The following is a 27,415-nucleotide window of genomic DNA, read 5'->3' on the forward strand; positions in this document are numbered from 1 at the left end:
CATATGGACATATACTTGAAGAATGTATGTTTTCTGATTAACATAAGCACAGTTAGTGATTTTGGTAAAATGCTGAATGTTAGCATTTCTCAGGCTTCAAAGCTGACACTCCATCAAGAGGAGTGGGGGCAATTCACATGTGGCGGAGCTACCAGTGAAGGCTCAGGAGTAGCTGCCACCAATCATAGACCTAGTGTAACTCAATGCATGGGGACATTAAAAGCTCGCTAGGCCACATCTCATTTATATTTGTCCCCAGCTGATGAAGGGGTATCCACCACACACTAAGATATGATCTAAGCTAACTTCAAAGTATTCTACATTTAAAAGTGAACATTTGCCAAAATGATCCCAAAGTTGTCTGCTAGTGAAAAAAATGAATTTAGCACATGCTGATTTCTGAATGGCAACTAGGGTATTTGTGTTCAATTTTATAACAGGTAGAAGGATTCACTCATTGCACTGGTGAATGAATGTGAATTAGTAAATAGTAGTTTGTAAACCTTTTTTGTTACTTCCACTGTGTCTTCAGGCACTTGCGTTATATTTACACAAACCAATTCTAACACACAATGCTCCTATTTCAAAAAACAGTGTAAACTTAATTTGTGTAGTGTTTTTCCAAGTTTGTACCCACCACATTTGTTGGTTATCTGAGGACAGGATCCTCCTCATTGGTCAATGCTTATGCAATAGTGTTAATAAAAGCAGGTTTCAGAGTAACAGCCGTGTTAGTCTGTATTCGTAAAAAGAAAAAAGAAAAGGAGTACTTGTGGCACCTTAGAGACTAACCAGTTTATTTGAGCATGAGCTTTCGTGAGCTACAGCTCACTTCATCGGATGCATAGCATATTGTGGAAACTGCAGAAGACATTATATACACACAGAGACCATGAAACAAAACTTCCTCCCACCCCACTGTCCTGCTCGTAACAGCTTATCTAAAGTGATCATCAAGGGAGGGCCATTTCCAGCACAAATCCAGGTTCTCACCCTTCCCCCCGCCCCCCCCACAGACACACATACAAACTCACTCTCCTGCTGGTAATAGCCCATCCCTCTTTGAAACCTCTCTTTATAATGCGCATGATAATCAAGGTGGGTCATTTCCAGCACTAATCCAGGTTTTCTCACCACCGCCACCCCCCCACCCACACCCCTCCAAAAACCACACACACAAACTCACTCTCCTGCTGGCAATAGCTCATCTTACAATGTGCACAGCAATAATCCAAGTTTAACCAGAACGTCTTGGGGGGGGGGTTAATGCAATTATGCAAGGTAGCCTAACCCCCCCCCCCAAGACGTTCTGGTTAAACTTGGATTATTGCTGTGCACATTGTAAGATGAGCTATTGCCAGCAGGAGAGTGAGTTTGTGTGTGTGGTTTTTGGAGGGGTGTGTGTGTGTGTGGGGGGGGGGGGGTGGCGGCGGTGGTGAGAAAACCTGGATTAGTGCTGGAAATGACCCACCTTGATTATCATGCGCATTATAAAGAGAGGTTTCAAAGAGGGATGGGCTATTACCAGCAGGAGAGTGAGTTTGTATGTGTGTCTGTGGGGGGGGCGGGGGGAAGGGTGAGAAAACCTGGATTTGTGCTGGAAATGGCCCTCCCTTGATGATCACTTTAGATAAGCTGTTACGAGCAGGACAGTGGGGTGGGAGGAAGTTTTGTTTCATGGTCTCTGTGTGTATATAATGTCTTCTGCAGTTTCCACAATATGCTATGCATCCGATGAAGTGAGCTGTAGCTCACGAAAGCTCATGCTCAAATAAACTGGTTAGTCTCTAAGGTGCCACAAGTACTCCTTTTCTTTTTTCTTTTTAATAAAAGCAGGAGGGCTTTTTTTTGTTCTGTACTTGCTAGCAAGATAAGGTAAACTTAATTCAAACATGAAGGAAATGTAACTTAATTAGAAGATGCAATATGCATGTTTTTTTTCTTGATTAATGGGGATTATCAGCTTGTTTCACTCAACTAGAAAGAAAAGGCTAGGAGAACTCTTTGTATTGACATATACCTCTCTGTATTGACAAAATACTCAACAGTTTTTTAAAAGTTACATTTCTACAAATTCTAAAAATGACACTGCATGTCTAAATGGCAAGTTTCATTTTAAAATGTTTGTGGAAAAGTGACAATTTTAAAAACCAGACTCAAAAATTGCAAGCACTTGTGCTAATTTTAGTTTGACTCTAATACCTACTCATTTAAACCAGTGAATTGTTCTGTCATTTCAGGACCTTCTTTAATAGGTTAGCTTTTAGAGATGTATAGCTGATGCACACCCTTGCATTTCATTATCCTGTTCCTGCTAATCTTCCATCACCATTCTAGAGAAGATAAAAGGTGAAAGTGTTTACATTTCAATGTAAATACATACTTAACAATGAGAAAAATATCTGAAAAGTACTTAACACTTAAGTTCTCATTCAGGTCTATTACTTTTTATCCCCAGTTAAGGTAAAATACATACTGTACTGAGGGAGAAAAGGCTTAACTCAGAGCTGAAAGACAGACTGGCTTAACAGTTTTCTTCACCACATTTACTAGTAAAAGAAATGGATTTAAACTGTGATACTGTTAAAGCAGGTGGTGAGGGGGGGGAAAAAAGTCAACTCTAAATGAATGAGGTAATTTCATACATTCAATAATGTAAATAAATACAAGTACAGTTTTACAGAAACATGAGCATAAATTTAAGGGTTTTATTATCAAAGTCTTGTAAAACAATTTCAGAAACTGTACATCAACATGGCACAGACTGTAGCCCACTTTTGTTTTTACCTGCACAAAAGTAAAAGCTCTGAAACGTCTTTAACTAAGAAAACAGCTCATCTAACTACTTTGCATAACATGGAATCACTGTGTGCATAAGATTACTATTGCAGTGACAGTAAACACAAATTTATTAGTTTATACAACTTGAGATCAAGTAAAAAGTACATTATCAAGTAGACTTGCTTTTAAAAGCATACAAAGGTCAATTTTAAAATGCACTACCTCTTTTTGCAACATATTTAGCTCATGAACAAATACAATAAAAATAAAAAACTGGGTGATGAAAACTGCACAAAGCAACCTCTAATCATTGGACACTAGGCAAGTCAGGAGACTTTGCATTACTACAGCAGAAAATTTGACCTCCCCAGACCCAAGAAAAATAGTTAGGAATTAAACTATACCTCTCTCCACTGCCTGAGATGGATTTTAAATTGACTGAGTAAAAGACCATCAACATTAGCCATCAGAAAAGGTTAGTGCATTTTAACCTTGTCAAAATGAAACAAAACCCATCCACCCACCCACCCCCCCCCAAAATAGCCACATGGCTAAAAAGATTATCTATTTATATCAGAATGCTTATTTCCAGATGTAACTATGAATATTAATTTTGTGTAGCCACACTTAAGACCCTTAAAAAGATCCATCATATGTTGTAGAATTTTCTTAGAACATTTAGGATGTTTCTGCCACAATTAACATGCAATCAGTGCATTCCCTATACTGCTCTATTACTGCAATGAATCAAACTCTAGAAACACTATCATAAGTGAGCCAATTTACTAAAGGAGATCATACAACATAAACAATCCATGCCTGCTGTAGATGCATGCAGCTTTTCACTTTTGCTTGAAGCAGCACCAAGTTAATAAGACCTACTTGGCTACTCAAACCAAATTTGGCCATAGCAAGAATGGCAACCAAAGTACCTCTCACTATAAAGCTTTTGATGTAAATTAATATCAGGAGCTTTACAACCATTTATAGATTAGAGCTGTATACATCTAGATTTAGGATTAACAAGTACAGCATAAAAGAATCACACAGGAATGACACTGATGCATGTCTGCAGCTGCATTCACTGCAAAGGCAATATTCAGTCACTCATATCCATGTCTTCTTCATGATGATCATCCCCATTTACTTTGGATTCTCTTGCTGAATCTCCACTTCCCTTATCCACTGGTGATTCCTTTATTTTGGGGGAAGCAGAATCTGCTACTTTCTTTTCTTCCTTTTTTTCTTTCTCGCTGTCATATCCTTGTTCTTCTTCATCATAATCCCTTGTGACCTGCTTTGCCGAGATGAAAAAGTAAAAGTAAAACTTGCCTCAAGGTTCTTATGGGTTTAAGGTTAATACTACACCAAAGGCAGTGAAACTAAACAAGTTTTTAAACATACTTTTACGTCTTTGTCACTCTCGGATTTTCTTTCCCGATCCTTCTCTTTGTCTTTGCTTTTTTTCTTCTTGCTCGTTGACCGCTCTCTCTCATCTCTGCTTCTCTCTTTGTCTTTATCCTTCTTCTTTTCCTTTTTATGTCTAAGATGACAGTAGAGTACCTTGCTCAATCTTTGCACATTGCAAAAACTAAGGTTAACACTTTACTGTAATTCCCTCACACAGAACCAGCCCCTCATGCCAAAAACCCAGCTTAAGCCACCACCACAATCACAAAACATCAGTTGAGCCAAGGTTAAGTATTCCTTTAGAATACAATCACATCCAGCCAACTCCCTATCGCAGCTCAAAGCAAGAGAGGGAGGTGAAAAGACAGCGTGGGGAATTTTCTAAACAGTGCAACGCAGGACATGAAGTTTATTTCCAGAATGCAACACACCCTCCCACACACATTTATTAGTGCCAGAACAACAATCATGACTTCCCTTTCATGGAGAATTTACAGCAGAGTTCAAGAAATTCCTTGGTTGAAAAGGATATAACTATACCCCTCCACTATAGCTCAAACATTTCAGGCACCAGGACTGTTTCCTCCCCAGACACCCCTTTGAAAATTAGAGATACAGAGCAACTGAATTCAGAGGCCTGCTAGCACACTGACCTTCTTGGAGATGGGGACCGAGACAGTTTTCTTTTAGGGGACCTGGGCTTTTTAGGTGACCTTGTTCCACTCCTGCTTCTTCTGCGCCGTCGATCTCTGTAGGCATTAAAGGGTAGAACAGTCCAAAAACATCTCAAAGTCAGAAGTGTTTAAATTATAGAGTTTATATTAACTTAAATATATTTCTACTGGCTCATATCTACACTCTAAAGGAGTATTGCTCTACAGAGACACTCCTGCTTGTTTTACCAAAGACATATTTACTATTATCAGCACTGCAAAGCCAATGCAGCTGTTGATAAGCAGCACAAGCTGCCCTCTATTCTACCTCCACTATCATGAAATAAATTGGCATCTAAGTCCTTATTACAGATATTAATGGTGTAGCAGTCAGCTGAAAATCAAGCTGTTTCATCTATCATGTACAGTTTTCAATAGGAAAATGGTTTTGTTTCAAACATACATTTTTAACAAGGAAGGAGCAGAAATCTATTTTCAGAGACCAAAAAATACCTTCTTAGCACTTAAACTTATTTGAGGCACTTCATAAGTCCAGGTACATCCATCTCTCTCTCTCTCACACACACTCATTTAAGAGGTGCTTTATTTGAAAGTACATTTTCTCCTATTATTCTTTTATAGGTGGACAAAATAAAGGCAGGTATGTTCCTGTAGTTTTCAAGCTGTCACAGTAAACCGTCTCTGAGTTGTGACCTTTTCAGAAGTCCAGAAGCACTCAGAGTATGTTAATTTAAGATTGGTATTTTTTTTGTGTATGAGATTTACAATAAAAAAACCCCAAACAAACAAAAAGAGAGATGTGCCTAGATCAATAAGGCATTGCACAGATTTCTTTAAATGCTCCAGGTAAGACTGAGTCTCTGTTTCACTTTCCTTGAAGTGGGAGCTGAAGGTCCTTTGATAAATGGGCTGTGGTGGTTTTGTTGGAACAGCTCCTGTAAGTCTCTGTAACCCTAGTTGAAGTGCTAATTCATAATCTATAGCAATACTCCGCAGCAAATTATAACTGATTTCTTCAGAGGTGAAAGAGGACAATTGTCACAATGATGTGACAAACCAGTTTAGAAACTTTTACACCAATACCACTATACACTATCCTTGAAACACAGACTAAGAAATTGACCCAAGTTCTGGTACCTGCTTGTGCTTCTCGATCGTCTGGTTGTGCTGTAGCTTTTTGGTGGAGTTTTAGAACGTTTCTTTTCCTTCTCTTCCTTCTTTTTATCCCTTGAAAGGCAATGAAATGTTATATATTCAAAACCAGTCAGTTTTAGAGACAAATATCGCCAGAGGAAAAAGCACAGCATGTCACAAGAATAGGAAATAATACCAGATAACCACAACTCTCTGACATTTTACAGCACAAATTGTCTCTCCACTGTGAAACTCATTAGTGAGAGAGTGAAAGCAGAGTGGGACAATTACTGAAATAGCAGAACAGCAATTTTAATTCTTTTTGAGACAGCCAAGAAGTTACCAAGCTTAGATGCTAAAAGTTACAACTGATTTTTAAATGTAATAAGCATCCGCAGCTCCCACTGAAACTAACAGGAGCTGCATGTTTTCAGCATTATGAAAATGAGGCCACATTTAAGTTCTTAAATACATACTCAGGTATCTTAACTTTGGGCATCACAGCAGAACACAAACCTACTCTTACGAAGATACTTCCTCAAAGACATGAAAAGTGAGATTATACAAAAATGTTATTTGTTTAAACCTTGTCAGTGCTACACTTCAGTACCTATCACTGTTAATTTGTGGCACAGTAATAAAAACTACTTGGCAGTAGTTGATGACCTGGCTATTTTCTTTAATAGAAAGAAAATTACATATATTTCAGAATTAACAACTGGATTTCTAGAAAATTTCTGAAGTCGCAAGAGGGAATTACTTGGTTTTGGATGCGCTCCTAGACCTTCTGCCTCTCTCTCTGGAATGAGATCTCCTCCTTCTTGGACTTTTAGATCGCCGCCTACTTCTTGACTTTGAATGTGACCTCCTCCTTGATCTGCTTCTTGATCGTCTATCGAACAACACATTAGCCACAGGATTACAAAAATATATTTGACCTAGGCATACCAGACTATTAGTTAAAAGCGGTCAGCGCATACAGAAAAAATAAAGATGGAACCCATAAAGTCATGCCCAGAAAGGCCACAACAGAAAAGCAAGCGCCACAAAGTACAGGTAATGAACGAGTGATGGAAACCTCTATCAGCTATGCAACATTATCTACTTCGATGTGTGAGTAAACACTTATGGTGGCAGAAGAAAACAGATAGGGTGGCAAGGAAGTTTTGGAGGAATTATTTGAAATGGAGAAAGTGAATGCATACTGATCAGCAGTAGGAATAGCACAGAAGGCATGGAGATGAGAGCCAGAGGAAAAAGTATTTGGTAAAGCATGTTGGCAGGCAGATGAGAGATGCAAGCACTCGTGGAACACTGCAGATCTGAATGTCGGAACAAGCTGAAACTTGATGCAGAAGATTTAGGGGACCCAGTAGAGCAGTATGAAGACAGGAGGGACATAATTAGCATGACCTAACTGCGGACAGACTATTGAGGTGCAAGATAAGAACTGAGAGGCCAGAGACAAAGTGCCAAGATATTGCATTGGAACACCTTAAATGTAAAACCAGGATATTTTATCAGTCAGGACATTCTTAAAAAACCCCCCAAAGTGTTTAAGCCACTAGTATATGGAGTAAAATTTGCTGTGTTTACCAGGAGCAAACAGCCCAGTGGAATATGCATTCAGTATATGAAACTGTGTTTTTGGAGTGAAGACAGAGTCAAATGAGTGTGGATATATATATTTTTTTAAACTAAAAGTGAATGTTTCTGAAAATATCATCTACTTTGAAATCATTGAATCTAGTCCAGTCCCCTGCTCTCATGACAGGACTAAATATTATCTAAACCATTCCTGACAGGTGTGTCTAACCTGCTCTTAAAAATCTCCATGGAGATTCCACAACCTCCCTAGGCAATTTATTCCAGTGCTTAACCACCCTGACAGTTAGGAAGTTTTTCCTAATGTCCAACCTAAACCTCCCTTACTGCAATTTAATCCTATTGCTTCTTGTCCTATCCTCAGAGGTTAAGAACAATTTATTTCCCTCCTCCTTGTAACAACCTTTTATGTACTTGAAAACTGTTATGTCCCCTTCTCAGTCATCTTTTTTCCAGACTTAACAAACCCAGTTTTTTCAATCTTCCCTCATAGGTTATGTCTTCTAGAGCTTAAATCATTTTTGTTGCTCTTCTCTGGACTTTCTGCAATTTGTCCACATCTTCCCTGAAACGTGGTGCCCAGGACTGGACACAATATTCCAGTTGAGGCCTAACCAGCGTGGAGTAGAGCGGAAGAATTACTTCTCGTATCTTGCTTACGAAATTCCTGCTAATATATCACAGAATGATGTTTGCTTTTTTTGCAACCGTGTTACACTGTTCACTCATATTTAACTATGACTCCCAGATCCCTTTCCACAGTATTCCTTTCTAGGCAGTAATTTCCTATTTTGTATGTGTGCAACTGATTGCTCCTTCCTAAATGCAGTACTTTGCATTTGTCCTCATTGAATTTCATCCTGTTTACTTCAGACCATTTCTCCAGTTTGTCCAGATCATTTGGAATTTTAATCCTAGCTTCCAAAGCACTTGCAACCCCTCCCAGCTTAGTATCGTCCGCAAACTTTATAATGTACTCTCTATGCCATCATCTAAATCACTGATGAAGATATTGAACAGAACCAGACCCAGAACTGATCCCTGCGGGACCCCACTTTTTATGCCCTTCCAGCAATGTGAACCACTGTTAACTACTCTCTGGGAAGGGTTTTCCAACCAGTTTTGCACCCACCTTATTAGTAGCTTATTAGTAGCTTCATCGAGGTTGCATTTTCTTAGTTTGTTTATGAGAAGGTCATGTGAGACCATATCAAATACGTATGTGTCATTGTTTAATCAGAAGCCTGCAGTAGTGGCATCAGCACATATAATTTGTGCGTGTCTGAATATTGCATAACCCAAATATATGTTGCAAACAAATTTCCCGGTGTTTGATTTTGCAAACACAGTCAACCTTAAAGAGAACCCTGCAGAAATCTAGACATGCGATTACCTGAGCATGGATTATATAACTAAGGATGAAAAATGAAAGGACAGATTTAAAGTAGTACAAAAACAGACATTACTTTGCAGCATAGAGGACACAGTGGTAGGATAAGTAAAACATGAAGATTGGCCAAACGATAGAATAGGTTAGTTGTTGACAGCAATGAAGAGGGAAGGGTTTGGGATTGGGGAAGATTAATGCATTCAGTTTTTAAAATTGCACTGATAAGAGGTAAAATACTTAGATTATAAACACAGTGTAATAGTGTGGCAAGAGCAACACCCTCATGGGGACCTTTGAAGTGCCCTAACTTGGGTCTTCCAAGGAGAGAAATGAGTCCCCACTTCTGGTGACACTGTAGTAGGCCTCTGGCCCACAAATTAGTTGTCCCTTCAGTCTTATCCCACTGTGAGGGAGGAGGGGGAAAGAGGCCTAAAACAGTTCCAAATCAAAAAGCACACCCAAGTCAATTCTGGGCCATCCCCCAGTCTTCCAGTGGAGCACCCCACCCTTCCCTTCAGGCCTGTCTCCCAGTCTCTTACTCATGCATTGCCTGTTTCTGGGGTTAAATGTTCCTCCAGCTAGCAGACCTGTTCTTCCGCAGCTCTGCAAGCAGAGAGGCAGAACTCCATCCTTTGTGCTGACCAGCCAGCTCCCAACAGCCAGGTTCCGTCCTTTTATTCCTCCTCCAGGCTTGGCACTGGGTGCAGATATAGCTCACGTGGGAGCCTTGCCCATAGGCTCTCCTTAACTCTTTCTCTGCTGGTGTGGGGCCTTTCTATCCCATCACATCTCCCACCCCCAAATACCATTTTGGTACCTCCCTCCCCCACCAGCTCTCCCAAGAAAAACAATCACAATTTGTGTGATGTACTGGATGTGGAAGGAGAAGGGCTTGAGAGATAGATACCATCTTCTTAATCTGGGGTTGGGTGTCTTTCATGGTGTGGAGCCAACGTAGCATGGCATGGTTGCTAACTAAATTGAAATTATTGCCAAGAAGGTAGTATAACAGCAAGTCCATGGTCCACTTCACTGACTATGCCTCTTTTGTGATTATGGAATATGCTTTCTCCATTGGGAATAATTTCCAACCAAGGTAGAGGATGGGGTGTTTTTTTCACATTCCACCAACTGGGATAAGACCGCCTCTAGTCCCACATCAGAGGTGTTACTCTGTAGTGGGAATTTCCTAGTGAAGCTGCAGCTACACGAGACAGGTTCTCAGAAGAGGTGAGTCCTATGGGTCTGAAAGGCCTTTTCACATATGTTGGTCCACTGGAATTTCTTTGGGCTATTGGTTTAATGAGATCCATAAGAGAGGCTGCATGGCCAAGAAGCCAGTAATAAACTGTTGGTAGCATTATTTCAGTCTTAGGAAACAGTGTACCTGTTTCTTTGGGGCTGGTGAAGGGCGTGTCTGAGGGCCTGGACCTTATCCACAAGGGTTGCACCTTGCCCTTCCCCAGGATGTACTCTACGTACATCATCTCATTCTTGCCAGATGGCATTCAGTAGGGTTTGCAGTGAGGCCAGCCACCCTAAGGAACAGGAGCACGGCAGTTACATGTTTCAGATGATCATCAAAAGTCTGACTACAGATTACGATGTCATCCAGGTATGCAGCAGCATGTTATGGGGCTGGAAGACCTGGTCCATTAACCTTCTGAATGTGGCTGGGGGGTCATGGAATCCAAACAGCAAATCAAGAATTGAAAAGAAGCCAAAAGGGGAAGCAAGGCTGTTTTTTCCCCAGGTCTCAGGCATGAGGGTAATGTACTCCACCTCATCTAGCCAGTCAAGAATTAGTCAACACATGGCAGAGGGCAGGCATCAACTTTCAATATGTTGACTTTCCTGAAATCTATGCAAAAGCAAGTGGTCCTAACTGGCTTAGGGACCAGCGTTATTGGGCTCTCCAGTCAGTAAACAACTCAATTATTCTCAGCACTAGCACTGTGAAGCAGGAGCGTCAGTTAGTTTCTCTCATCCTCTTGGGATGATGGGGTTGTAGATTTTCTTGGACTCAAGTGTTCTGGTTCAGTCTGGACGTGATGAGTGATCAGATGAGTTCATCTGGGCTGCACAGAAAACACAGTGGAGAAGGCAGCAGTGATCAACTGGTGGGGCTGGACCCTCTGTTCTGGAGTGACATTGCTCCTGATTTTGATCATCCCAACCCTCAAGACTGCAGTGGCCTGTGGGACTAATTTGGTCTCCAGCGGGTAGGGGCTATCAACAAGGCTTTCCATAGCATTAAAAGATTCATGGGGTAAACTTTGAATTTCTGTCTGCTGCTGGATCTCGTAATTCACAGGCTCCACTTGTTGTATCACCTCATAAGGCCCCTGACAGCAGCTTTGATTCCACACGAATTTGGAAATAACAAGAGAACTTGATCCTCAGGATGAAACACCTGGAGGTGGATCCCTTTATGACAGGATGCTTCCTGTGTGATCTGGGCACCTAGGAGGTTCTTGCTGGCAAATGAGCCTAGAACTTCAGGCTTCTCCTGAAGGCTAAGAACACACTGTACCACAATGTCAAACTGAGGTGACCATTCTTCCCACATTTGCTGAATGAGATCCAAAACCCCTCATGCTTGTTTCCCACATAATAGCTCAAATGTTAGGAAGCCGGTGGAGGATTGTGGCACTTCACATGGTCCCAGTGGCAGATATCCATAGCTATGAACCTTCTCAGCATATTCTTTAGCAACCTGTTAAAGTGTTCCATTAGCCCATCTCTGTGGGAACAGTGGACAAACATTCAGACAGTCTTCATTTTCACAACTGACATTCTTGCTTCATTGTCTGGGAAATGAGGTTTGTACACAAGTCCATTACAGTTTCCCATGGAACCCAAACCCAGGCAAAGACCTTTAAAAGTTCAGAAGCAGCTACTCTGGTATTTATGGAGCACACAAGTATGAGCTTCAGGATAGGAGGTGGCATAGTCTACAAGCACCAGAATGTACTGGTAGCTTGCAGCATAGTTACGGGGCCAACTATGTCCATTCCAATACATTCGAAGGGTATGTTCATGGGTGGGAGGGGAACTACTGTCCAGAGTGCTGTGAGCTGGCACACGAAGCACAAAAGCTGGGGAAGTCCATATACACTAAAGGCCAAAAAGCCCAGGCTAGAATTTGAGACAGTGTTTTCTCCATCCCAAGGTGCCCATGAAGGATCTGGTGTGGACCAGCCATATAACCTCCCTCTGGTAGGATCTGGGCACCAGAAGGTGGTTCTCTCATTTCCTTGGTCTGGTAGTCTCTCTCAAGGTGAAATAGGCAGTTGGCCTTCTCTCAAAATGAGGGAAGCTTCATCTTGTCAAGGTTCCACCAATTCCTCACTGACAACCATCACTTGGGTATAGGGTCAGCTCAGGATGTCATTAGCTTTCCATTCTTCAAGGAGTTTGAAAATTTTGTTATGATCTCATACTCGAGGGAAGAAAGGGTCTCCAAGTTGGGATAATATTGGGCGTCACTCTGTTTGGCTGTTGCCAATTTGTGTGAAAGTTCCTGCTCTTGGAGAAGAGACATCTCCCACACCAGGTTCACTAGGGTATGTGGAATTGGGGAGACTTGTTGCTCAGAAAAAGGTCCCAAAGATTCCTTCATCAGATCCCTGAAATATTCCCAATCTCAGCCATTAATAACTGAATAGGCAAGGGATGGGGCCAGGCCAACCATTATGCTTCCCCACAATTAGGTTAACTTGGACACAAGGGTAGGGTTTCATGTCCTTGTGTACACATCATAGAAGGAGAGTTCCCCAGGGTGATCCAGGATTTGGGACCACCAAGATAAACATCAGGATTGAGAATATGCTGAGTCCAAAAGATCACCCTTATGGGGGTGATCAACTTCACAAGACTTTGCTCTTCAAGCATGGGCTCCCGCTATCCAGATATGCCGAAAGCTGCGATCTTGGGAACAATGCCCAGGACAGCCACGTTTTGGGCTTTGCTGCTGTGATCAGCATCCCCTGGGGTCCCTGAAAAGTCCCCTCTGAGTAGGGTCTCCCTACTTCAGTTTCCATGGTTGCTCCCTTCTTAAGGCCAGGCAAGTTGGTGGTTTCTTGAACTGGGACCCAGGTCAACAGCTCCAGACCTTTGGTCCAGGCTATCCAACGTCCCTGCAACACACAGGACCTCACCTCATGTGTCCTGGTAAGGGGTCAGCAGGGTGGAACCCCTGCCAAGACGTCAGCCTCTGTGGCCAGCTCTCTCATTCGCCTGTGCTCGTCCCTTGGCTCCAGCAGGCCCGTAGCAGATCATCATCATGGGGATCTTGGTTGTCAGATAGTACTCCATGAGGCAAAGGGCGTCAGTCATTGCCTCAGGTTGAAGCTGTAGGATCCAGTCCTTTCCCTCAGGGGAGGGAGTGGAGAAGGGGAGTATCTGGGTGAACTGTTTGAATAAAATTCTCTCTACCACCAAGGTTCATGTCTTTATCTGAGGTCTGAGCCATCTCCACACAAATCTCATAGCTTTTGGGCAACTGGGGGGGGGAGCCATGCTCTCAGAGGATACTACTCCTCCAGGAAGTGTCAGAACGTCTCTTCTGAGACATCCAGAGCATTGTGGATGGCCACTTTCACCTGTCCATAATCTCAGGCAGTAAAAAGGTCTAAAGTTACATAAACCATTTGCACTCTCCCAGTTAAGTATAGGGCAAGCAAATCTGCCTGCTGTTCAAGGGGCCAACGAGCTGCTGTGACTACCTGTTCAAAGATTTTGAGGAACGCCTTGGTGTCACTATTAGGCCTTATCTTTGTTCCTGACAGGAACAGGATCTGACATTGGGTCTAGGCCTGCTGGTACCACTGTAGTGGCTGGCTGTATTAGGGTGACCAATTGTTGTACCAGCTGCTGCTGTTGGGCTGCTAGATCACGGATTAACTGCTCCCGCTGGTTGGCCATTTGCTGGAAGAGTTGCTGTTGAGCATTCTGCTCAGCCATTCACTTCAGCAGCTAATCCATATGCATCCAGCTACAGGGGCTGGTGGCATTTGTTTAGGGTCCCTCCTTTTTTAAGGTTTGACCAGGTCCCTTCCACAGGAAGAAGATCATTGCCCGTATTCTCCATCAAATCCATATAGCATGGAGAGAGCAGCAACCTCCTAGGCACCATAACACAGCCACGGGGGGGGGGGGGGGGGAGGAGGAGGAGGAGCTGCTCACTCCTGGCGTCTAACTGCTCCTCTCCAGTGACTGTCCTGCTACAGCTCTGCAGGCAAAGCTCCCTTCAGGTGGAGCTCTGTCCCTCCTTCCTGACCAACTAGCCCCCAACTGAGCCAGGCTCTCTCCTTTTATTCCCCCTGCAGGTTTGGCATTGGCTAAAGGTATAGCAGGGCGAGGCTAGAGGAGACCATAGGCTCTCCTTAACCCTTTTTCTGCTCGTGTGGGACATCTGCTCCACCACACAGGGTGTGGAATAAAAATGTTTCAGTAGACACTCTTAAGGCTCCGAGCAAGTTGTCAGTGCAACTCTTGGTGCTGTAAAGTACAGGACAGTCTGTGCTACAATGTCACTTTCCAATCCACGTTCCCAAGCTCTCTACGTGGCTTTACTGACTGTCATACTCTGCACTGGTCCTGGTGGTCAACTTAACACCACTAAACAGATTTGTTTTTTTCTCTATTTATACCTAACAGCCGGTATTGCCAAGCTTAACGTTTTAAACGGAATTTTGAAGGAACTGTGTAAGGCACTTATTTCTGTTAATATTTATGGAGTGAGAAATCTAACCTGTGCCTAGAAGTAGAAGGAGTTCTCCTCCTTCTTGATCGTGATCTTGATCTTGAATGCCTTCGTTTTTCATCTTTTTTATCTGAAATTATGAAGGGGAAACATTAGTACAAAGGTAAAAGTGGTATCTATCTTTAAGACCACCCATAAAAAGTAAGTAAGTGTGTGTTTGCACCCTCTTCAGACATCATAAAGCAGCAAAAGAAAGCTTGAAAAGTTTTTTTGGTGGTGGTGGTGTTTTTGTTTTGTTTTAAATATCAGAAATTCAGGTCTGGTCTAGCCTGTTCTTGGAAGATGCCATGGAGAACTAGTAGACTATGACATAACATGAAACTTGATTTAGAGGGGAAGTGATTTCTAGTCATACTAGTGAAAAAAAATTCTCACTCCTGCTCAACTCAAGCATTTAGCTGTGGGAAGAAAAACTTATGTTAAAGTTTCAGCATTCCCACCCCTTCATTTAAGGGCTGAGAAACCTAACTCACTGCTTGGATCCTTTAAAAGAGAGTCCTAGAACAGAAATCAAGATGACTAGAGTTAACACTTCTGATCAATGGAGCTTCTCTCAAGTTCCCTTCTATTTCAAAATACATTTAAAGCATTCAGACTTCTTTAACCTATTGTAAAGCAACAAAAGAAAATAGGGCACGACCACATTCTTTTACCTTTAAGGTCACGTTTCAGGTTCATTGTGTGTCAATTTAGAATTTGAAAATGAATTGGCCAACTCTCCCTGAAACAGAATTTTTATCCCAAATTATGACAAAAATGCCCTCTTCTCCTTTTCGCTACTTCCTAATCTGGTCACATGAACACTAGCAATCACTGAGAATAGCACACTTTACTGACAACCAACTGATCTGACCACCTGATATTTTCAGTAAAAAACTTGAAGCAGAGGTGGCTATAGCAACTCCTCTAGAATTCATTCTGGGGGTGATTTAGGCATATCATCTTCAATCAAATGCACTTTGATTAAATTAGTGAATGAGACACGTCATTTTTCTCCAGAGCACTCTTCCATCATTTACATAACATAGATTAATAATTGTGTGGTCTAATTGAGCTCCAGGTGAATCATTCAACCACTTTTGAAGGATCTTCTGCAGTAGAAACACTTTGCAATTAAAAATTAACCCATTAATGAAATAAGGAAGTATGAAAACTATGTTTTACAGTGTATAAGCCCTTTTTAGCGGCTATACCGCCAAAAATTGTGTTTAACCAAATATTTAAAAGTAGTTCAATTACCTGGCTCTATGGCTGCAGAAATCAGTGATTGTGCTTCTCTTACTCTTTTCATAGCTTCCTCTATTTCTTTACTGGAGGTATCAGATTTCAGACTTGGTGAGACAAGACCTGCAGCTACATGGTTCAACCTGGAACAAGCCATTAAGTGAAGTGAAAATGAAATTTCAGATTTAAAAAAAAAAAACACTGATTTTTTAAACGAATACTGGCCTAGACTGGGCAGACTGCAACTTGCTTGGAAGTAAGGGGTACTGCTCTTTGATTAGCCCAAGAAGGAGATTGCAGCTCTGAGTCAAACTCCCTCCTGGTCTTGCCACTGCTTGGGCACAGTTGCTATCTGTGGTTCCAAGGCTGGCTGGCAAAATGATTTACCACCATTCACCCTCCAGCCTATCTGACTGAACCCACCACAACCACACCATCACACACAGGGCAGCGGGAGCCATGCTCGATGGCCACACCTCTGCGCACAGGACAACATGAGCCAGGCACCATGACCACACCACTGCACACTGGGCAGCATGAGCGTGCCCAGTGATTACCATGAGAGGTCGAGTTCAGGATCCTGACAAAAAGAAGAAAGGAAAGCAGCAGAATACGGACCCTGGACTTCAGAAAAGCAGACTTTGACTCCCTCAGGGAACTGATGGACAGGACCCCCTGGGAGGCTAAGATGAGGGGGTAAGGAGGCCAGAAGACTGGCTGTATTTTAAAGAAGCCTTATTGAGGGCACAGGAACAAATCATCCCGATGCGCAGAAAGAACAGTAAATATGGCAGGCGACCAGCTTGGCTTAACAGAGAAATCTACGGTGGGCTTAAACACAAAAGGATGCTTACAAGAAGTGAAAACTTGGACAGATGACTAGGGAGGAGTATAAAAATATTGCTTGAGCATGCAGGGGTGTAATCAAGAAGACCAAAGCACAACTGGAGATGACGCGTATTCTGATGTAACTACATTGCTCCTTCCCCTACTCACAGGGGTGGGCAGGGAAGAAATGGAAAGAGGTTGGATAAACATCATATGTAGCAAGCTCCACAAAACTGCTCTGTGCTGGAAGCAGTGATACAGGGTATGAGGACATGGGACAGCTTACATCCTCTTATTGCTTTGGCCCAGGGTATCACTATTGAGCCCACAAGTAGTAAGGGGTCCATTTATTGTCTTGTATAGATACCAGTTGCCAATGTTACCCCTCAAATATTTTTGAAAAGGCAGAAATTTTTATTCTGATCGGCTTAAAGGGTAAATCCTTAGAGGAGAAAGTAAACTAATTCAGATTGATTTGACCTGCAGAACACAAGATTCCGTTTTAACTTTGTTTTCAGAAGTCAACTTGTTCCAGTGCAAGGCGTACTTGCTTGTACCTAATGGTTTAAAAGGATTAAAGTGACTGCAGCACAAGTTTCTTTACATAAAGGGCATGGAGTAATGAAAAAACTGAATTCCTCTCGCCACCAAATTAAGAGAAACACAGTCTTTGATGCCTAGTGCTACGGTGAACCAACTCCCCATCCCCACCCCCAGCCCAGCTGGCTTCCACAGGAAGCTAGTTTCTTCCAGTCTTTATCTGGCCAGGTGTGGGAAATGGGTCAGTATTGAGTGACATGAAACATTACCCTCAAGATTAAGTGCACGCCAATATAAACCTAAATACTGAAAGCTATCACTTGCACTTACTTTGGATCCACTGTGCTCATAAGCTTTAGTAGCTGATCTGCCGCAAGAGACTGTGAAGAGACATTTTAAAACATGTTGAAAAGCATGAAATTTGCTTTAACACATTGACAGGTTAACCAGGCCTGAATACACATGGAATATAGCTAAAAACAAGAGCACAAAGTGCTTACAGTTGAGAAATGCAGAGACAACACAAAGAAACAGGGACTAGGGTTCAGTGGTTTCTTTAACCTTCTACTTCTGGGGGAATTTGTGTGTGTGTGTCTGTATTGTTACAGACATACTTGCAGACAGACATTTTGAAATAAATTACCAAAATAATTGAAAATGGCATGATTATAAAAGTGTTATTCTGACAAATAAAATTTGCAGAACTTTAAAATATTCTGTGCAGAATTTTTAGGCACAGAATTCCCCCAGGAGTCTGACCTACACCATTTGAATGCTGGTGTTCCAAGTCTTCAGTTGGAATCAACCACTGGGTTTTAGAGACAGTAATTCTTTAGTATATATTATCTCAAGTGTCAGGATTAAATTAGAAAAGAAGCAAGACTGCAAAAGGATTTTTAAGTTGTACTATCAAACTGCTAGACCCATAAACAAATGTATTGTATCATATGAAAAATGGGATTAATTTCTAAAAGTTACTGGAACTTAAAACTATGCCCAATTTGGTCCCTTGCTATAGCAGTATTTTTTTAGCACTGGTTCAGGAATAAATATAGCAAGTCCTGGACCTTCAATCGGTCAATTAATATACTGGTGGATCACAATCTACTGATCACAGTCTAAAAGTCTGCCAAAGCTGGGAAAAAAATAAAAAGTCACTTACATACCTGAGAGTTTAAGTTTGCTCCAGGAAGCCCAAGAGCAGCTAGGGCAGGATCAAGAGCAGGAGCTCCCAAAGCAGCTAAAGGAACAGCACCAATCTATAACACACAGATGATAAATTAAAAAACAGGCATTGACACAGTACAATCCCTTTAACACTACCACATCACCTCCTAATTTAAACCCAATCTAGCAGTCATGTACATTAATATACCGTTTAGCAAAAGTGCCAGTAAGAGCACTTCGCCTCTCCTACTTATGTATTTGCAAACTGAAACATATAGAAGTTTATACTATAGGAATTTTAGGGGGAAAAAAAGATTGCCTCCCACTCCCTTGGGCTGGGTGGGTGGGAGGGAGGGAAACAACCACTAACCAAAAAGACTTTGCCACTATATTCCACACAAAACTTAAAAATGACTTTTTTTTTTTTTGAAAAAAGTGACTAAAAATATCACTATGTTTATTCCTTCACTTTCTATAGCAAGTATGCTTAGATTACAATTAAAAAGGCAATTTTAACAGCCAGACTACAAACTCTACCAGGATTCTTTCCGTAGCATTCATCATGCCCAATAAAAGGCTCTGAAGGTGACATTATACCTTCAGAAATACCTGTGCAAACTGACCGACCAGATGTAAGCCATTAGAATTTAGTAAACAACTGCAGATGCTAAAAAGGAACAGAATCCATCTCACTATTTTAGTTGCAGTGGGTCTGCAATGCTAGCCAACGTAAAAGGCAGTTTTAAAAATACACAACCCCTTCCCCCCCCCCCATTTTTCTCACTGAAGTGAGCAATTATGATTGAATACACACAGAAAACAGATCTGCATAGTAAGTATGTACCTTCCCTCCCCCTTTAAAGGCATACAAGGATACTCAAACAGATTCTATGAAAACAATAACGGAATTCTGAAACATGCCTACTGAAGTTATATACCCAGCTCCCACTGAAAGTCAATGGAAGCTGGGCACCTAACTCTTTTAGATGCTTTTGAAAATCCATACCAGCCATTATAGTTTCTGAGAAAGCCTAAATAATCATATAAGAAAATCTATTAAATAAATTTCAAAGTAAAGCACATTTCAGATTGGCACAATTGAAGTTAAGGATCTGTGTACAATATACACATTTTCAAGAATGTATACAGTTCATCTTAAGAGAAACTAACCCTTCAAACAATAACTGTATTTAAAGCCAGTTCTGGACCACGTTATTTAATGCTTTTTAATATAAAGAGATAGAACTGAGAACTTGCCCCAACAGAAGTCTGATAAAATCTTCTGAATAATTTAATCCCCAACTCTTCTTCCCCATGGTTAGGAGTCACTGAAGAACTTATACAGGCTACCAGAAGCACTAATTAAATTTCTGAGCATGCTTGTAAAAACCCAGTCTCCACATTAACAACCTACCATTGTTATACCATACAGTTCATCATGGTACAACTGATTTGCAGTGTGGTTACAGTGTTTAACTAAACCACTACAATGATCAATACACAGACAAATCTTTTCTTGCCATCCAAGCCTATTTGCCCAAGTGCATTAATATAGTAGATTAAGATCTAGCAAAATATGTACAGTATTCCTTTCACTCCAAGCAAATGAAAACCTACCTGAGAAAGTGGGTTGGGAGTAGGCAGGAGACCACCTCCAGGCAGCAGACCTGCCACAGCATTAGCTGGTGCCAAAAGAGATAAAGCCTTAGTCTCATCAGGAATAATTCCTGCAGAGAAACAGCCTTGCATTAGAATATATTCTCTCTCAAGGTCAGAAAACACACAAATACACCCAGAAAATGTCTCCCTGATACACCACCTGAGTTTGCTGAAAGTACTTATGTTGGCTAAAATATAAAGCTTGATTTCTATTAATATTTATCATTAAATTTTATGTCAGAATGAAACTTCAATGTGTGAAAATTTGACTGTTCCTTTTTCTCTACAAATGGTTAAGTTTCTAGCGTAAAAAATAGCACAATACACACTACTTTTTTGTTAACACTGCCAAGATTTCATCACCTGTACTCGATTTTTAAGTCATGAACCAAACGTAAGCAAGCACAGTCGGTTCTCCAGGGGTGTGCTCTCAACTTTCAAAAGCTGTTTTATGAACAACGACTCGTGTCGGCTGCTTCACTATAAAGCACACAGAAAAATCAAGATACACAAGACAAAAAAAGTTTGATTTAGGGGTTAATAATATGGTACAGTTCACTATGATTTTTTACACCTACCATACAAATTTTGTAAAAATTAAGAGACGGTAAGGAAATATTTTGTTGAATAAAGCGTAGGGCTTTTGCTGACTCGTCAAATGAATATGAAAGTGTCTGCAGATCTCCAAATACACGCTCTGTGTGTATATACAATATATTGTGGCACATTCCTTACCTGTCCAGTAAAATGCATATGTTCCATTATGTGCCACACTTACTGTACCAAGAATGCTGCTACATATTGCCATTTCAGAAAAAACTTCTGGCCCAAACTCTTGTAGCCAATTAAGACAAGTGTGGCTGATTTTACTGCCTATTCTGCACACAGAACAATCTTATTAAGGGTCCTACTACGAAACAAATATGTATGTAGGTAATTTTTATTCTATCCAACAGCAAAAGCCCTATACAGATGGATTAATCTGTTAATGTGCCCAAGCCCCCAAAATGAGAGTTCAATAATACAATTTTACTATATATTTGCAAATACCAGTAGTGTTTCTGTAATACATATTGAGAAACTGCATCTCATCATAAAACATACAATATGTACAGGGCACTTAAGAGAAACTGGATAAGCTGCAGAAGAAAACTGTTGGGTGGTATTTTCAGCAGGGCCTGGTATATAGTTCAGGCTGAACCAGGGAAAAGAACTGTAAAACACAACAACAAAAAAGAAAAACCACTGTTAAATAAAGGTAATGGTTCCTTCCACCTATACTGAGAAGTGCCGATAATATAAACAAATGTATAATACACAGCAGTGTTATCTTGCTTGTGTCATTGAGCGGTCATCAATTTAGATACCAAAAGTTATGGAGGGAGAGGGGGGGAAAAGGTCATTTAGATATAGGGCATTAATGCATCAATATATTAACATACCTATAGAGATTAGGGATAATTTTGCATGCAAAATTATGTCTCAGAGGATATTATAAATTATATCTACACATATTTCAAATTAGTGCAAATACAACATTTCTGGCATCTAAATACAACTCCTCTGACTTATCTTGAGACACCTCAGAAGATCTGCATCCATTAAAAAAAAAAAAGTCATGCATCTGATCCTCTTTTTTTTTTTTTTTAAAGTATTTAGAAATAAATAAAACTACAATTTAAAAAAAGCAATGAGGCCCCTCACCAGTTAATTTTCATGCGGCAAAGTTTTTTTTTACTGCTGCTTTGTTAGAACCAAGAAATACTGCTTGAATGTGTAGAAATGAAAGAAAAAGAAACAGACAAAAGAAACAAATATTAACCAAAGAACCTAAATAACCCCCCAACCATCTTTAATATTAAAATTCCTTCCAAATCTAGGAATATCACAGTGAAAATGAAAATTAATACTATGCCTTACCGTAGACTTTGTGTATAGGTCTAACACACAAAGCAACAGCCAACACCAAAAATGTCAGTAAAAGCTAAAACTGGACTGTGATTGTGATATAGGGGACTATTATCTGTGCAGTGTAATAATTAACATTTACTTTAGTGATGGACAACATTAATACAGAATATCACAATAGAAACTACAGAGTATTGGGCTCCAGTTCAGCAGACTACTTAAGCATGTGCCTAGCTATAAGCACGTAAGTAGTCTTGCTGACTTCAAATACCTTCCTGTACTGTGCTTAAGTACCTTGTTGAATTGGGGCCCTACTGATAAATATAAAGAGAAAACTCTGTATTCCAAGTATAAAAGCAAACATTTTATTACAAAAATAAGGGATTTAAATTTAACTTGAAAACAGCAGACTCTGTACTGTGATATGCCATATCATGTCCAGAATTCTGAATCTCCAGAACCACACACAAGATGCCGCTCATCCCACAAGAAACTCCTTGTTCAAAATAGGCCCACTAAAATGCTAGTATTGGTTTAACTTGTAACATATCATCTTTAGCACATTCTGAACTGAAACTATTGGGCAGATTTCTCTAAATGCCAAGTTTATCCACCACCAAGCAAATCCGTCAGTCATACTGACAGAGAACCACATTACCCATCAGTAATTCAAACGTTGAGTTTAAAGTTCTTAAACAAGGGCCTATGAAATATTTAAATGCTATTGACAGAGATACTGTTATTATAGCATGACTTAATAACGTATAAGTAAGAATAAGGAAGAAATTCTTTAAGATTGACTTTTTACCCAGATTAATGTAAACCAAAGCAACTACTTAGAAAGTGCTCTGTATTTTGAAAAATGACTCAATTACAGATCATGCTACAAATTTTAAAGTAAGTAATTAAGTCTTAAAATGTTTAATTTCTTTTAAAATTTTTCTTTTAACAAGAACTTATGACTGCTCAACAGCCATGGAAGACAGCTGATAGAATTAAATTGCCTTGTCAAAAGTCTGAACAACACAGGCCTTATCTTAAATTTGTTACTGTAATATGACTTAATCCGCAGAGATTTTACTCTATTTCAAAAGGATTTTAAGTAAAAAATTTAAGAATAAACCAATAATCAGTATATTTGAAATAAATTACTTCTAAAGCCTAGTAAAGTTTAATGAGACTTCTGTAAGAAGTGTTGTCTTCTCGACACATTGTTTTAAAACAAGTTCCAAAAAACCTGCTCACTGTCTTTCAAATTACTGTAACACCCTATAATGTTAAAAAAAAAAAGAAGAAGAGAAAATGTAGTTAACAAGTGGTTACACCAGGAAAACACTTGGGGACTTGAGTGCTTGCTGGCCTTTAGTTAATGTCTAGAATCCCCTGTAGCTGCAGAGGACCCACTGTGTTTCAGTCATCTGGAAGGGCTTTGCATTTGCCTTCTCCACTACAAAAATCACACACACAAATAACAGAGAGAAGAGTTTATTATTCAGTGAAATTCTATAAAATATAGCAAGCCTGAACAAGAAAACTTGGAATAAAATCTAATACCCAGTGCCCATTTGGCACCTCTTGGAAGATCTCACTTTCATCTTAAAGCATAATCATTCAAACCCTTGGTATACTGGAATTTACAGGGAGGGTGAATGTTTTTTCAGAGAAGTTGTCAACTAAACGAAGTAGCAAGGACACTGCAAAATAACTGCTAATCCACTCCCCCATTCACTCTCAAAGAGGGAGAAAAAACTTGCATGAGGAAATTATATAAAAATACATATCCTGAATAATTCATCTTTAAGGCAATGTTTCTTATGCATACAGGTCAGCATTTTTAAGTCTGGTTAGAAACATGTCTTAGGGACTTTGATGAATTAAGAGCATAATTTTCATATAATTCTGCTTAAAAATATTCACACCTTAAATGTAAGATTTTCTTATATAAAAGATTAACAGGAAAACTTCCAGCTTTCATCGGGTGTCAACAGAAAAACAAAAATTTGCTTTAATGAAAGACCTAATGACAGCGTACCAAGGGTTTCAAAACGTTAATATCTTAGATATTTTACAGGTTACTAAGCCTCACTCTACTGAACTATACTGGGGTAGACTGCCATCTTATGACGACTTCATAGGTCATTAAACAATTCACAAACCTTCTGCATATGGTACGACTATCAACGCTCTGTCAACGAACACAGTGTTTGTCAGATGCTGGGCCACAACTGCTGAGTCAGGATCATGGAACTTTACAAAACAGACCCGTGATGAAACAGGCAAAGGAGAATCACTAAAGAAAAAGGAAAAAAAAAAAAAGTGGTATTAGATACAAACTTAACAAAAAATCAGACAAATTCATTAAAAACACTTAAACGTTTGCAATCTGTTCACTGTATTAAGTCTAAAGACTATGTATTTGAATATAGAGCACAAGTGTTGCAGTGTGGTTTGAATTTTGTATCAGTTCTTACCATTAAGCTTTCATTAACAATGATGATTGATAAGAACGTGTACATAAGAATGAAATGATACTGAATGAAGTTGCTTTGCCATGATCACCAGAGATCTAACTACAGGATAGGAAATTAATTTTATTCCCCCATTTGCAACAGATAAATAAATGCTAATTCTACCACACACAATCTTCTCTAAATTAGCCAGTTATCTGAATACAAACTGGTAAGCATGATTCAGGAGACTGATCCAGTGGGTAAGATGTGAAAGGGCGGTGGTGGCAGCGGCAAGAGAAAGAAGGTATATGCCCCCACAGAAATTCCAAACACAGCAATTTCTACACCCTCTGCTTTTGGTCCAAAATAATTTTTGAAGTTATATTAAGCACAGAGTAATGATTAAACCAGCACTTTCATTTAGCTATTCACACATTTTCAATAGGTTTATCTTTTAGGCTAAAGTTTATCATGCGTTTCCTTATGACCAACTTCCAAAATGCACAAAAAGCATGAAGTTCAAATTTGAAGCTGGGCACATTATACACAGATAACTAGAATTTGCAACAACACAGGACCAGAAATAGATCAAACAGAAAGTCAAGAAATTAAAGGTGGCAGGCAATGGATTTTAAATCTCACCAATCGCATCAAGAGTTTTTGAACTCTTATGTAGCGAACTTGAAGGAGACTAGAATGTCCCTTATAGGGCAGATCCAGGTTCACATCTATGCCACAGTTCACCTGCACCAACTGTTGGTGGAGCTGCAATTAAAGCTGAATGACTACCCAAGGGAAATACACATTGGGACCATGTAAAACTGTTTGTTGCAGGATCCTAGGGAGGGTGAAGAACCCTGGAATTTCTGGCAGAGAGTGGGAAGATCTTTTCCATTCCTCCATGACAAGGGGCGAAGAGTTGAAGGTTGTAAGGGACATCAGCTTCAAGGTGTCCAAAGAGCATGTGTAAAGGTTTGGAATTTGTTTTTTCATTTACCCTGGTAGGAGTGGAGTTTTCATTTACGCAGAGGAATAAACTACCCAGCCAGTGAGGGAGTCTGAGGCAGCAGCCACACTTGCATGGTAGATGAGGCAAGACCCCTATCGATGTTGGGGACACAACTCCCCACAAATTAAAAATACCTTGCAGTTCTGAGCAGTAGAAACACTGTGGCTGAAAAATAGTCTATCAAGTGAAGATTGTCTTCATTCAGATACCTACAAACATGGAGCATATTTTACCTGTTCACAATAGATTACTGGCTTCTAATTAGTATCCTGGTGCAATTCAAGGTGTTTGAATTAATCTATAAAGGGTTCATAATTTGGATTTTATGTTTTCAAAACAGGGTGGCTAAAAACAAATGTTAATTTTTTTTTAAACTTCTGATTCCTTTATTTAAAAATTTAAATAAAATAAACCTATTTAAAAGTACGATAACTTATGTCAAAGCCTTCATTTACTATAATCTTAAAATCATTTAAAATTAAATTAAAAAAAAAGCAGCATCTTTGAAAGTCAAATCACTACACTGGTGGAAGTCACTGGCTAAGCACTGGAAACCAGAATTTGCTGAAGTGCTAAACTCAGCTTCTAACAGCAGTAGCCTCTTCTGCAGGTGCAAAGAGACTATTTTCTCATTTCAGTTCATTCAACTAGTTCAGTTCAATAACTAGTTCATTTAAAGCTAAGAAACTGACTGAGTTGAAAAAGCAGGACAGCTTGTTTCCCCCTTCCATCTATGAATAAAAACTAAGTAAGAGAGAATGACACTTACTAGTTCTACAATCTTGAAGGCCATGGTGACCAGAAAGAAATCAATAACTAGAGACAACAACACTTCCTTTGTTTAATAAATCAGTTTGTTTTAAATGCAAAACATGTTGCGATAAACTTTTTTTTCCTTATGTATCCAGCACACTTAAGCTAGTTTTATTTAACTAATAAAAAATTTTAGAATGTGGTTTTTGTGCATTTTTCCAAATAGAACTCAACAAATCAAAGGTAAAATATCAATCTAGTAAATAAGTAATGCATCATTCACCATTTTCTAACATAATAAAACAAAAAAGTTAAGAATCTGAATACATATGTTAAGGTATACAACAACTACTTAAATGAATGTGTATACAGTTATCCTCCTGGTTAGCAAAGAGAAGCACCAAATTTAGTATAAAGGCTAAATTTAGTTGCAAGTCAACATGTAATGGTTACTAGCCAATGAGAATCAACTTCTCTTTTGGAAAATAAGTGCAAATACAAAACAAGATTAAAATAGATTTAAATAAAGGTTTCCTGCTTCATGATGCAAACAGATTAAAATCAGTGATTTAAAGCAATCTACACTGATCAGAAAGTACTACTTCTTATCTTACTTCATATTTGTCTGACCAACTGAAATCTTGAATGCAAGATCCCAATCTAATAAAGCAAAGTCTAACCTTCAAGAACTGAGACTCTGCTACATCAGGCTTCATATCCTTATGTACATGAAAGGACTAGAACAGCAACCAAAAAGACTGAACAGTACTTAGACTTTCATATTTTAACAGTATTAACATCTTAGCTTAATATTTCTCTTAGATCTTGGTTTGCCTATGTAGCTTGGCCTTAAGTACCTGAGCCATAAATAACCTTGACAGAATCTAACAAGCAATAATACCATCACAATTAAGTAGGTTTTAAGACAAAGCCATTCCAGGGTTGCTTTTGACCGCATTCCTCTTTTGAGCAGGTCATCTTAGCGGTTCTGCAATACCCCACTGTCATTTCTTCAGTAGTGTCTGCTATTCTCACTCTAATTTTGCCAAGAAGTGGTTCTGGCACTTTCTTCAGCAGCATTTACCTTTTCGGTGCACTGACTTTTGATCAGGAACT

General features: G+C 39.8%; 1 protein-coding gene across 2 annotated transcripts in view; it reads right to left on the reverse strand.

The window, feature by feature from the left end:
* Positions 1–2,003: 2,003 nt before the first annotated feature.
* The window catches only part of SRSF11 (serine and arginine rich splicing factor 11), a 35,701-nt gene continuing 10,289 nt past the window's right edge, over positions 2,004–27,415 (reverse strand). Inside the window, exons 2-12 of one of the 2 annotated variants that reach the window (XM_074961543.1) lie at positions 24,244–24,377; positions 20,138–20,247; positions 18,520–18,612; positions 17,684–17,733; positions 16,001–16,128; positions 14,750–14,831; positions 6,760–6,891; positions 6,003–6,092; positions 4,845–4,940; positions 4,186–4,324; positions 2,004–4,075 (exon numbers count right to left, since the gene is read on the reverse strand). In XM_074961543.1, the coding sequence (XP_074817644.1) occupies positions 3,881–4,075; positions 4,186–4,324; positions 4,845–4,940; positions 6,003–6,092; positions 6,760–6,891; positions 14,750–14,831; positions 16,001–16,128; positions 17,684–17,733; positions 18,520–18,612; positions 20,138–20,247; positions 24,244–24,377 (1,249 nt within the window). In that variant the 3' untranslated portion in view covers positions 2,004–3,880. Of the gene's footprint in view, positions 4,079–4,185; positions 4,325–4,844; positions 4,941–6,002; positions 6,093–6,759; positions 6,892–14,749; positions 14,832–16,000; positions 16,129–17,683; positions 17,734–18,519; positions 18,613–20,137; positions 20,248–24,243; positions 24,378–27,415 lie in introns of both variants that reach the window. The other variant, XM_074961542.1, reaches the window with a different exon arrangement.

The sequence above is a fragment of the Natator depressus genome, chromosome 8, assembly GCF_965152275.1.
Source record: "Natator depressus isolate rNatDep1 chromosome 8, rNatDep2.hap1, whole genome shotgun sequence".
NCBI lineage: Eukaryota > Metazoa > Chordata > Testudines > Cheloniidae > Natator > Natator depressus.